Here is a 13,788-nt window from a genome sequence, read left to right as displayed (position 1 = left end):
CCACATAGGTCACCATTTCTGACGGCCGTCAGAATGTGTGACCCACGGAAAAATATATAGTTTTTTTTAAGAATGTGTGTTCCCACCCTAACTGCTTCCCAAATGTATTAACACTTCGAAAAATGGTTTGGGGTAGTTATTTCACAGTAATCTGGAGCCATGTTTTCGGATTTAGAGTCATCATAGAGCCAATACCACATAGGTCACCATTTCTGACGGCCGTCAGAATGTGTGACCCACGGAAAAATATATAGTTTTTTTTAAGAATGTGTGTTCCCACCCTAACTGCTTCCCAAATGTATTAACACTTCGAAAAATGGTTTGGGGTAGTTATTTCACACTAATATGGAGCCATGTTTTCGGATTTAGAGTCATCATAGAGCCAATACCACATAGGTCACCATTTCTGACGGCCGTCAGAATGTGTGACCCACGGAAAAATATATAGTTTTTTTTAAGAATGTGTGTTCCCACCCTAACTGCTTCCCAAATGTATTAAAACTTCGAAAGATTGTTTGGTGTGGTTATTTCATCAATTCACACTAATCTGGAGCCATGTTTTCGGATTTAGAGTCATCATAGAGCCAATACCACATAGGTCACCATTTCTGACGGCCGTCAGAATGTGTGACCCACGGAAAATAATTCGTTTTTTAAGAATGTGTGTTCCCACCCTATCTGCTTCCCAAATGTATTAACACTTCGAAAAATGCTTTGGGGTAGTTATTTCACACTAATCTGGAGCAATTTTTTCGGGTTTTAGAGTCATCATAGAGCCTGTACCACATAGTTCACCATTTCTGACAGCCGTCAGAATGTGTGACCCACAAACAAAAGGATTTAAGCATGTGTGTTCCCACCCAAACTGCTTCCCAAATGTATTAATACTTCGAAAGATGGTGTGGGGTAGTTATTTGATCATTTCACACTAATTTGGAGCAATTTTTTCGGGATTTAGAGTCATCATAGAGCCAATACCACATAGGTCACCATTTCTGACGGCCGTCAGAATGTGTGACCCACGGAAAATAATTCGTTTTTTATGAATGTGTGTTTCCACCCTAACTGCTTCCCAGATGTATTAAAACTTCGAAAGATTGTTTGGTGTGGTTATTTCATCAATTCACACTAATCTGGAGCCATGTTTTCGGATTTAGAGTCATCATAGAGCCAATACCACATAGGTCACAATTTCTGACGGCCGTCAGAATGTGTGACCCACGGAAAAATATATAGTTTTTTTTAAGAATGTGTGTTCCCACCCTAACTGCTTCCCAAATGTATTAACACTTCGAAAAATGGTTTGGGGTAGTTATTTCACAGTAATCTGGAGCCATGTTTTCGGATTTAGAGTCATCATAGAGCCAATACCACATAGGTCACCATTTCTGACGGCCGTCAGAATGTGTGACCCACGGAAAAATATATAGTTTTTTTTAAGAATGTGTGTTCCCACCCTAACTGCTTCCCAAATGTATTAACACTTCGAAAAATGGTTTGGGGTAGTTATTTCACAGTAATCTGGAGCCATGTTTTCGGATTTAGAGTCATCATAGAGCCAATACCACATAGGTCACCATTTCTGACGGCCGTCAGAATGTGTGACCCACGGAAAAATATATAGTTTTTTTTAAGAATGTGTGTTCCCACCCTAACTGCTTCCCAAATGTATTAACACTTCGAAAAATGGTTTGGGGTAGTTATTTCACAGTAATATGGAGCATTTTTTTCGGGATTTGGAGTCATCATAGAGCCAATACCACATAGGTCACCATTTCTGACGGCCGTCAGAATGTGTGACCCACAAAAAAATATATCGTTTTTTTAAGAATGTGTGTTCCCACCCTTACTGCTTCCCAAATGTATTTACACTTCTAAAGATGGTTTGGGGTAGTTATTTTATAATTTCACACTAATCTGGTGCGTTTGTTTCGGGATTTAGAGTCATCATAGAGCTAATACCACATAGGTCACCATTTCTGACGGCCGTCAGAATGTGTGACCCACGGAAAATAATTCGTTTTTTAAGAATGTGTGTTCCCACCCTATCTGCTTCCCAAATGTATTAACACTTCGAAAAATGCTTTGGGGTAGTTATTTCACACTAATATGGAGCATTTTTTTCGGGATTTAGAGTCATCATAGAGCCAATACCACATAGGTCACCATTTCTGACGGCCGTCAGAATGTGTGACCCACGGAAAATAATTCGTTTTTTAAGAATGTGTGTTCCCACCCTATCTGCTTCCCAAATGTATTAACACTTCGAAAAATGCTTTGGGGTAGTTATTTCACACTAATATGGAGCATTTTTTTCGGGATTTAGAGTCATCATAGAGCCAATACCACATAGGTCACCATTTCTGACGGCCGTCAGAATGTGTGACCCACGGAAAATAATTCGTTTTTTATGAATGTGTGTTCCCACCCTAACTGCTTCCCAAATGTATTAAAACTTCGAAAGATTGTTTGGTGTGGTTATTTCATCAATTCACACTAATCTGGAGCCATGTTTTCGGATTTAGAGTCATCATAGAGCCAATACCACATAGGTCACCATTTCTGACGGCCGTCAGAATGTGTGACCCACAAACAAAAGGATTTAAGCATGTGTGTTCCCACCCAAACTACTTCCCATATGTAGTTAAACTTCGAAAGATGCTTTAGGGTAGTTATTTCACACTAATCTGGAGCAATTTTTTCGGGATTTAGAGTCATCATACAGCCTGTACCACATAGGTCACCATTTCTGACAGCCGTCAGAATGTGTGACCCACAAACAAAAGGATTTAAGCATGTGTGTTCCCACCCTAACTGCTTCCCAAATGTATTAATACTTCGAAAGATGGTGTGGGGTAGTTATTTGATCATTTCACACTAATTTGGAGCATTTTTTTTCGGGATTTAGAGTCATATTAGAACCATGACCACATAGGTCACCATTTCTGACGGCCGTCAGAATGTGTGACCCACGGAAAATAATTCGTTTTTTAAGAATGTGTGTTCCCACCCTATCTGCTTCCCAAATGTATTTACACTTCGAAAAATGCTTTGGGGTAGTTATTTCACACTAATATGGAGCATTTTTTTCGGGATTTAGAGTCATCATAGAGCCAATACCACATAGGTCACCATTTCTGACGGCCGTCAGAATGTGTGATCCACGGAAAATAATTCGTTTTTTAAGAATGTGTGTTCCCACCCTAACTGCTTCCCAAATGTATTAAAACTTCGAAAGATTGTTTGGTGTGGTTATTTCATCAATTCACACTAATCTGGAGCCATGTTTTCGGATTTAGAGTCATCATAGAGCCAATACCACATAGGTCACCATTTCTGACGGCCGTCAGAATGTGTGACCCACAAACAAAAGGATTTAAGAATGTGTGTTCCCACCCTATCTGCTTCCCAAATGTATTTACACTTCGAAAAATGCTTTGGGGTAGTTATTTCACACTAATATGGAGCATTTTTTTCGGGATTTAGAGTCATCATAGAGCCAATACCACATAGGTCACCATTTCTGACGGCCGTCAGAATGTGTGACCCACGGAAAATAATTCGTTTTTTAAGAATGTGTGTTCCCACCCTAACTGCTTCCCAAATGTATTAAAACTTCGAAAGATTGTTTGGTGTGGTTATTTCATCAATTCACACTAATCTGGAGCCATGTTTTCGGATTTAGAGTCATCATAGAGCCAATACCACATAGGTCACCATTTCTGACGGCCGTCAGAATGTGTGACCCACGGAAAATAATTCGTTTTTTAAGAATGTGTGTTCCCACCCTATCTGCTTCCCAAATGTATTAACACTTCGAAAAATGCTTTGGGGTAGTTATTTCACACTAATCTGGAGCAATTTTTTCGGGTTTTAGAGTCATCATAGAGCCTGTACCACATAGTTCACCATTTCTGACAGCCGTCAGAATGTGTGACCCACAAACAAAAGGATTTAAGCATGTGTGTTCCCACCCAAACTGCTTCCCAAATGTATTAATACTTCGAAAGATGGTGTGGGGTAGTTATTTGATCATTTCACACTAATTTGGAGCATTTTTTTTCGGGATTTAGAGTCATATTAGAACCATGACCTCATAGGTCACCATTTCTGACGGCCGTCAGAATGTGTGACCCACGGAAAATAATTCGTTTTTTAAGAATGTGTGTTCCCACCCTATCTGCTTCCCAAATGTATTAACACTTCGAAAAATGCTTTGGGGTAGTTATTTCACACTAATATGGAGCATTTTTTTCGGGATTTAGAGTCATCATAGAGCCAATACCACATAGGTCACCATTTCTGACGGCCGTCAGAATGTGTGACCCACGGAAAATAATTCGTTTTTTATGAATGTGTGTTCCCACCCTAACTGCTTCCCAAATGTATTAAAACTTCGAAAGATTGTTTGGTGTGGTTATTTCATCAATTCACACTAATCTGGAGCCATGTTTTCGGATTTAGAGTCATCATAGAGCCAATACCACATAGGTCACCATTTCTGACGGCCGTCAGAATGTGTGACCCACAAACAAAAGGATTTAAGCATGTGTGTTCCCACCCAAACTACTTCCCATATGTAGTTAAACTTCGAAAGATGCTTTAGGGTAGTTATTTCACACTAATCTGGAGCAATTTTTTCGGGATTTAGAGTCATCATACAGCCTGTACCACATAGGTCACCATTTCTGACAGCCGTCAGAATGTGTGACCCACAAACAAAAGGATTTAAGCATGTGTGTTCCCACCCTAACTGCTTCCCAAATGTATTAATACTTCGAAAGATGGTGTGGGGTAGTTATTTGATCATTTCACACTAATTTGGAGCATTTTTTTTCGGGATTTAGAGTCATATTAGAACCATGACCACATAGGTCACCATTTCTGACGGCCGTCAGAATGTGTGACCCACGGAAAATAATTCGTTTTTTAAGAATGTGTGTTCCCACCCTATCTGCTTCCCAAATGTATTAACACTTCGAAAAATGCTTTGGGGTAGTTATTTCACACTAATATGGAGCATTTTTTTCGGGATTTAGAGTCATCATAGAGCCAATACCACATAGGTCACCATTTCTGACGGCCGTCAGAATGTGTGACCCACGGAAAATAATTCGTTTTTTATGAATGTGTGTTCCCACCCAAACTGCTTCCCAAATGTATTAAAACTTCGAAAGATTGTTTGGTGTGGTTATTTCATCAATTCACACTAATCTGGAGCCATGTTTTCGGATTTAGAGTCATCATAGAGCCAATACCACATAGGTCACCATTTCTGACGGCCGTCAGAATGTGTGACCCACGGAAAATAATTCGTTTTTTAAGAATGTGTGTTCCCACCCTAACTGCTTCCCAAATGTATTAAAACTTCGAAAGATTGTTTGGTGTGGTTATTTCATCAATTCACACTAATCTGGAGCCATGTTTTCGGATTTAGAGTCATCATAGAGCCAATACCACATAGGTCACCATTTCTGACGGCCGTCAGAATGTGTGACCCACAAACAAAAGGATTTAAGCATGTGTGTTCCCACCCAAACTACTTCCCATATGTAGTTAAACTTCGAAAGATGCTTTAGGGTAGTTATTTCACACTAATCTGGAGCAATTTTTTCGGGATTTAGAGTCATCATAGAGCCTGTACCACATAGGTCACCATTTCTGACAGCCGTCAGAATGTGTGACCCACAAACAAAAGGATTTAAGCATGTGTGTTCCCACCCTAACTGCTTCCCAAATGTATCAATACTTCGAAAGATGGTGTGGGGTAGTTATTTGATCATTTCACACTAATATGGAGCATTTTTTTCGGGATTTAGAGTCATCATAGAGCCAATTCCACATAGGTCACCATTTCTGACGGCCGTCAGAATGTGTGACCCACGGAAAATAATTCGTTTTTTAAGAATGTGTGTTCCCACCCTAACTGCTTCCCAAATGTATTAAAACTTCGAAAGATTGTTTGGTGTGGTTATTTCATCAATTCACACTAATCTGGAGCCATGTTTTCGGATTTAGAGTCATCATAGAGCCAATACCACATAGGTCACCATTTCTGACGGCCGTCAGAATGTGTGACCCACAAACAAAAGGATTTAAGCATGTGTGTTCCCACCCTAACTGCTTCCCAAATGTATTAATACTTCGAAAGATGGTGTGGGGTAGTTATTTGATCATTTCACACTAATTTGGAGCATTTTTTTTCGGGATTTAGAGTCATATTAGAACCATGACCACATAGGTCACCATTTCTGACGGCCGTCAGAATGTGTGACCCACGGAAAATAATTCGTTTTTTAAGAATGTGTGTTCCCACCCTATCTGCTTCCCAAATGTATTAACACTTCGAAAAATGCTTTGGGGTAGTTATTTCACACTAATATGGAGCATTTTTTTCGGGATTTAGAGTCATCATAGAGCCAATACCACATAGGTCACCATTTCTGACGGCCGTCAGAATGTGTGACCCACGGAAAATAATTCGTTTTTTAAGAATGTGTGTTCCCACCCTAACTGCTTCCCAAATGTATTAAAACTTCGAAAGATTGTTTGGTGTGGTTATTTCATCAATTCACACTAATCTGGAGCCATGTTTTCGGATTTAGAGTCATCATAGAGCCAATACCACATAGGTCACCATTTCTGACGGCCGTCAGAATGTGTGACCCACGGAAAAATATATAGTTTTTTTTAAGAATGTGTGTTCCCACCCTAACTGCTTCCCAAATGTATTAACACTTCGAAAAATGCTTTGGGGTAGTTATTTCACAGTAATATGGAGCATTTTTTTCGGGATTTGGAGTCATCATAGAGCCAATACCACATAGGTCACCATTTCTGACGGCCGTCAGAATGTGTGACCCACAAACAAAAGGATTTAAGCATGTGTGTTCCCACCCAAACTACTTCCCATATGTAGTTAAACTTCGAAAGATGCTTTAGGGTAGTTATTTCACACTAATCTGGAGCAATTTTTTCGGGATTTAGAGTCATCATAGAGCCTGTACCACATAGGTCACCATTTCTGACAGCCGTCAGAATGTGTGACCCACAAACAAAAGGATTTAAGCATGTGTGTTCCCACCCTAACTGCTTCCCAAATGTATCAATACTTCGAAAGATGGTGTGGGGTAGTTATTTGATCATTTCACACTAATATGGAGCATTTTTTTCGGGATTTAGAGTCATCATAGAGCCAATTCCACATAGGTCACCATTTCTGACGGCCGTCAGAATGTGTGACCCACGGAAAATAATTCGTTTTTTAAGAATGTGTGTTCCCACCCTAACTGCTTCCCAAATGTATTAAAACTTCGAAAGATTGTTTGGTGTGGTTATTTCATCAATTCACACTAATCTGGAGCCATGTTTTCGGATTTAGAGTCATCATAGAGCCAATACCACATAGGTCACCATTTCTGACGGCCGTCAGAATGTGTGACCCACAAACAAAAGGATTTAAGCATGTGTGTTCCCACCCTAACTGCTTCCCAAATGTATTAATACTTCGAAAGATGGTGTGGGGTAGTTATTTGATCATTTCACACTAATTTGGAGCATTTTTTTTCGGGATTTAGAGTCATATTAGAACCATGACCACATAGGTCACCATTTCTGACGGCCGTCAGAATGTGTGACCCACGGAAAATAATTCGTTTTTTAAGAATGTGTGTTCCCACCCTATCTGCTTCCCAAATGTATTAACACTTCGAAAAATGCTTTGGGGTAGTTATTTCACACTAATATGGAGCATTTTTTTCGGGATTTAGAGTCATCATAGAGCCAATACCACATAGGTCACCATTTCTGACGGCCGTCAGAATGTGTGACCCACGGAAAATAATTCGTTTTTTAAGAATGTGTGTTCTCACCCTAACTGCTTCCCAAATGTATTAAAACTTCGAAAGATTGTTTGGTGTGGTTATTTCATCAATTCACACTAATCTGGAGCCATGTTTTCGGATTTAGAGTCATCATAGAGCCAATACCACATAGGTCACCATTTCTGACGGCCGTCAGAATGTGTGACCCACGGAAAAATATATAGTTTTTTTTAAGAATGTGTGTTCCCACCCTAACTGCTTCCCAAATGTATTAACACTTCGAAAAATGCTTTGGGGTAGTTATTTCACAGTAATATGGAGCATTTTTTTCGGGATTTGGAGTCATCATAGAGCCAATACCACATAGGTCACCATTTCTGACGGCCGTCAGAATGTGTGACTCACAAACAAAAGGATTTAAGCATGTGTGTTCCCAGCCAAACTGCTTCCCAAATGTATTAAAACTTCAAAAGATGGTGTGGGGTAGTTATTTTATCATTTCACACTAATTTGGAGCATTTTTTTCGGGATTTAGAGTCATCTTAGAACCATGACCTCATAGGTCACTATTTCTGACGACCGTCAGAATGTGTGACCCACAAAAAAATATATCGTTTTTTTAAGAATGTGTGTTCCCACACTAAGTGCTTCCCAAAGGTATTACAACTTCGAAAGATGGTTTGGGGTAGTTATTTCATCGATTCACACTAATCTGGAGCCAATCTTTCCGATTTAGAGTCATCATAGAGCCATTACCACAGAGGTCACCATTTCTGACTGGCGTCAGAATGTGTGACCCACAACCACAAAAAAACGAATTTTTAAGAATGTTTGTTCCCAACTGCATTCCAAAGGTATTGACACTTCGAAAGATGGTTTGGGGTAGTTATGTCATCGATACACACTAATCTGGAGCCGTTTTTTTCCGATTTATAGTCAGCATAGAGCCATTACCACAGAGGTCGCCATTTTCGACGGCCGTCAGAATGTGTGACCCACGGGGGGGTATGGTTTAAAGCATAAAACTTGTTCATTGGGAGAATGTGAGTGTGACTGATGTTTTACTAATCGTCAATAAGGATGAGGCTGTCCCTTAATAATTGTTCATTATGCAATCTCACATGTGTGCTCTAGGCTACCAAGCAATTCCATTGGTGACGAAGGTGCATGAGATAAGACTCAGATAACTGAGATTGAGATAAATCAGGAGTCTCTGTCAATGACTAGCTTAAAGAGAAAACTCATGTCCTGAAGTGGAATCATGGCTTTGCAATGAGTTTACCATAACAAATAAATCTTTATTTGGGGTTGGTGATTAACTAGCCTACATATATGGCTCCATCTTCAGGGCATGTTTGGGTCATACTGTAGATAGGAACAAAGTACTATACTTTATGCTACCTCTTTACCTTAAGCCAGTCCAAAGGGCATCTAGAATCCACTGGCGTTGAACTAGTTTGTTGTCATTCAACCTCACACAGTCATGACTGAAGGGAAGAGTCTGGAGAAACCTGAGGAGAGGAGAGGGGTGAGTGACTTTACAGCATTTGCAAATTATTACATTAGACGTGAATTAGTTGATTATTCACAGCATTGCCAACATTGCTAACTTCTTCTACCACATTAAAACCTATCTTTTCAATATACAAACAGACAATAAAAGTCATGGACCGGAAACCCATGAGATGGCATCACTGTGGCATTCTAAAAAAACACAACCTTCTCACCTTTGATAACTTTATTAATTTGAGTAATCTTAAATTGTTTTTCAAGTGTGTAAATAACCATGTGTCACCACTGTTGTCTGAATTGGCCATCAGACGTCAGAGCTCTCGGCGGGCAAATACACGAGCCTCCATCAATGGTGATTGTCTTGTCCCAATGCACAAGACATCTTTCGGTCAGTCTGTTTTCTCTGCAAAGGGTGCAAAACTGTGGAACCTCTTGCCCACTAGTCTAAAACTAGAGACTAATGGCAACACCTTTAACAGAGAACTTAAACAACGGCTCAAATCAAATCAACAGTGCTCACACAAATAATTTACAACTGGTTTATTGTTGATCATGCTGCCTTTGTTTTACTCTAAGTAGCCTTATATATTTGACTCATTATATTGCTGCTCTGTACTCTATTGTATTCTGCATTTTTACTTTTAATTATCAGTTTTTTATCAGTATTTGATCTTGTTTCTGTTTTGTTTAGTTTATTTTGTTGTTTGTAAAAAGCCTCCTGTGGACAGGTGTTGTAAACTAGCATTTATGCTAACCCACTGTAAACAATGCATCTGGTTCGTCCAATGACATTGTCATGTCCATGTCCAAATAAAATCTACTCAACACATTTTTCTCTCCATAATGAGGACAGAGGCTAACTGCTGTACTGGCTTTGGCCACCCTCATATCAGCCTTTGGATCTTCCTTCCAGTATGGCTACAACGTAGCTGTTGTGAACTCTCCATCGCTGGTAATTCCCTTCTCATTCAACAAAACAATACCGAAGCGGTCCACAATAGATATTGAGAACCCAGCACTGAATTGCAAACACTACAGAAAGGGATCCCTTTTGTCCTGCTGTCACCCAGTTTATGAAGCAGTTTTACAACGCCACCTACTTGGAGCGCTACGGCCGACCGATGGAAGACACCTTCCTGACTCTTCTATGGTCCCTGTCTGTGTCCATGTACCCTCTGGGGGGCTTCCTAGGATCTCTGCTGGTGGCACCCCTTGTCAACAAGCTGGGAAGGTACATTAGAAGTTACAGGCTATCCACGCTGCTAGTTTCATTGTTCTGCATTTGATTTTATATGGGCTGACAACAATTTGTTTGTGGTGAGTTTATTTATTAGTAAAGGATAAACATATTATGAATGATCACATGACAGGAAGGGAACCCTCCTCTTCAACAACATCTTCTCCATCGTCCCCGCCATCTTAATGGGAGTGAGCGAGATCGCCAAATCATATGAGATTATCATCTTTGCTCGAGTTTTAGTGGGCATCTGTGCAGGTCATGAAAACATTATCACACAAATGTATCAAAGTTCATATCATGAGATGAGTTCAAAGGCAGTTGATAATATAATATCTTAGTGTAACATGCACAGGGCTGTCATCCAACGTTGTCCCCATGTACCTGGGAGAGCTCGCCCCGAAGAACATGCGGGGTGCGATTGGCATCGTGCCCCAGCTCTTCATCACCATAGGCATCCTCAGTGCCCAGGTTCTGGGCATCAGAAACATCCTAGGAAACAGCACAGGTACAAACATGCCTCGACCCCTGCAATCAGGCTTGTCTGTGCCTAACTGGCTGGTTGAGTCACAAATTGTCCAGTCCTATTGGGGCTGCAGGTTGAGCCTAGTAATTGTGCGGGATTGTACAATCCTACTAGGATTGTACAATCCTTACTGGTATGTATTTGCATGTGGGTGGGGGTATCTTTTCCCCCAGGCTGGCCTTTAATGCTGGGCCTGACAGGCATCCCTGCCCTGGTAGAGCTGCTGATCCTGCCCTTCTTCCCTGAGAGCCCCAGGTACTTGCTCATCCAGAAGGGGGATGAGAGGACCGCCAAGAGAGGTGAGCCCATGGAGGGAGAGAGGGTGTTTGAGAGAAACATATTTTTAAACCACACTTATCATGCTCTGTGCAAATATTTTTTCTCAACTCTGATGTGTGTGAGTATGCATGTGTCTTCAGACCTGCAGCGCCTACGAGGCTGGGAGGACGTGGAAACCGAGCTGGATGAGATGCGTCTGGAGGACCAATCAGAGCAAGCCGAAGGGCGTCTGTCGGTGCTTTCTCTCCTATCCCAGCGCTCTCTTCGCTGGCAGCTCATCTCCATCATAGTCTTGAACATGGGCCAGCAACTGTCAGGGGTCAATGCTGTGAGTGTACTACCAAAACTCAGCTTATTCATTGGCATAGGGTCTGCATACTGATTGATCATTATACTGTATATAGGGTATATAGGTTTATATATAATATATATTATGAAATGTAAAATAAGATGTGGAAACACTGCAAGCACTTGTGTCCCCAGATCTATTACTATGCAGATAGTATTTATGGCTCTGCAGGAGTAGAGGAAAATGACATCCAGTATGTGACTGTTGGAACTGGGGCTGTTAATGTTTTTATGACCATAACTGCGGTGAGTATCCACTGTTCCATGCACACTATATACCTGCATCAAATGTCTCAAAAAGTCAGCACAGCTCTACTTACTCTAGATTGCTGTTTTGAAATAACATTGAGGGACTCCCAGGACTTTGCCCTTAAAGTAGCTGTGTGATCCTCAGGTGTTCATTGTGGAGGCTTCAGGGAGAAAGCTGCTCCTCCTCATCGGCTTCGGGATCTGCTGTGGAGCCTGTGTTGTCCTGACCGTGGCTCTCAGACTCCAGGTACTAGAGCCACCAGACAGTTATCACGCAGTTATCACACAGAGTAGTCATTTGAAACAAACATCACTATCTCATGAATCTCAAGTACCCAAGCCTTGCACAGGCATTGCACACCTGCAGTGAAATATTTGTTTTATGCTAATGCCAGAGGATTAAGCCCCACAGGATTGTTGCTATGCACAATTTACACTGAGACACGGGGACTTGAACGCTAAGAGGTTTTGAGTAGATCTGCAATTGGTTTTTCCTATAAAATAAATTGTGGGTTGTTATAATCATGACACACTCGCTGGCCAATGAACAACACCAGCTGTTCTGCTGTGTTGACAGGACAGTGTGGACTGGATGCCCCACATCAGCATAGCCTGTGTCATTTTGTACGTCATTGGACACGCCATTGGCCCCAGTAAGTAAGGCTCCTAAAGGCTTGTTTAGCTATCATGATTGCTTAATTGTTTTATATATTAGTTAAGTGATGATATGTGTCTAAATTCAAGTTGTGTTTACTTCCTGAGAAGGCCAACTGCTGTGTCAGAGCATTACTCTGATGCTGTCTGCTGATGTCAGGGCCAGGAATTGTGGGGTGAAGTTCACCACATGTGCTTTGCAGGTCCCATTCCAGTTGTGGTGACCACAGAGATGTTCAGGCAGTCCTCCCGGTCAGCTGCGTTCATGGTGGCAGGATCTGTACACTGGCTGTCCAACTTCACTGTAGGACTGGTGTTCCCTTTTATGGAGGTGTGTGTGTCTGTCTGTGTTCCCACAGTAAAACGCTTTAGACGCTCTTATCCAAGGTAACATACAGGGGGTGGGGAATTCCAACCTGCCAGTGAAAAGGCCTGTGTTGATCCTAGATCATTTTGTTTAGACCTGCCATTCCCGACCTTTTCCACTTTGCGGCCCACTTGCATAGCTCAAATATTTTTATGAACCTTGAATTTTTGGATCCCAATTTTTAAAAATAAATAAATTCCTATTTCTATTTTAAAGAGGTGCATTCAAAACCAGCGCCCTAAAGGAACCTCATTTGCCGTGATTGAATCTCATTCACCCACAAATAAAACAATCACAGATATATCAGTACTTTAGTTAGTTGTACATACTATGTTTTCATTGGTTTGGCAGCCCACCTGTATTACTCTTGCGGACCACTAGTGGGCTGCGGCTCACAGGTTGGGAATTGTTGCTTAGACTCTACAAAAAGAGACCAGTTAACATTATGTCAAGACAAACAAAGAAAGAAGATTAAACATATTTCTCATGTTTTCTCTCTTCTAACCTTGGTCCTACAGAAAGGACTTGGACCATACAGTTTCCTCATCTTCTCTGTGATCTGCCTGGTTACCCTGATTTACACCTGGCTGGTGCTCCCAGAGACCAAGAACAACACCTTCCTGGAGATTAGCCAAATGTTTGCCAAGAGAAACAAGGTAGAAATCAAGCTGGGCGATGAAAACAGTCCTACTAATGCGACAGGATGTCTGAAGGAAGTAGAGATGGTCTCTACCTTCTGAGAGAAATGTGGTGAGGATTGAATTGGAAAGAGCAACAATAATCTACAGTCGTA

At 41.1% G+C, this 13,788-nt stretch overlaps 1 protein-coding gene across 1 annotated transcript in view; it reads left to right on the top strand.

Annotated features, from left to right (window-relative positions):
- Positions 1-13,735, top strand: part of slc2a5 (solute carrier family 2 member 5) — a 127,464-nt gene extending 113,729 nt beyond the window's left edge. The window contains exons 2-13 of the mRNA XM_084680118.1: positions 9,280-9,351; positions 10,189-10,287; positions 10,406-10,566; positions 10,706-10,830; positions 10,928-11,080; positions 11,272-11,397; positions 11,518-11,705; positions 11,861-11,971; positions 12,120-12,221; positions 12,552-12,627; positions 12,832-12,959; positions 13,514-13,735. Coding sequence (XP_084536244.1) covers positions 9,280-9,351; positions 10,189-10,287; positions 10,406-10,566; positions 10,706-10,830; positions 10,928-11,080; positions 11,272-11,397; positions 11,518-11,705; positions 11,861-11,971; positions 12,120-12,221; positions 12,552-12,627; positions 12,832-12,959; positions 13,514-13,735 — 1,563 coding nt within the window. The remainder of the gene's footprint in view (positions 1-9,279; positions 9,352-10,188; positions 10,288-10,405; positions 10,567-10,705; positions 10,831-10,927; positions 11,081-11,271; positions 11,398-11,517; positions 11,706-11,860; positions 11,972-12,119; positions 12,222-12,551; positions 12,628-12,831; positions 12,960-13,513) is intronic.
- The last annotated feature ends 53 nt before the right edge of the window (positions 13,736-13,788 follow it).

Source organism: Hypomesus nipponensis, chromosome 18 (genome assembly GCF_054491055.1).
Source record: "Hypomesus nipponensis isolate SF chromosome 18, ASM5449105v1, whole genome shotgun sequence".
NCBI lineage: Eukaryota > Metazoa > Chordata > Actinopteri > Osmeriformes > Osmeridae > Hypomesus > Hypomesus nipponensis.
This window is presented reverse-complemented; position numbering and strand designations above follow the sequence as displayed.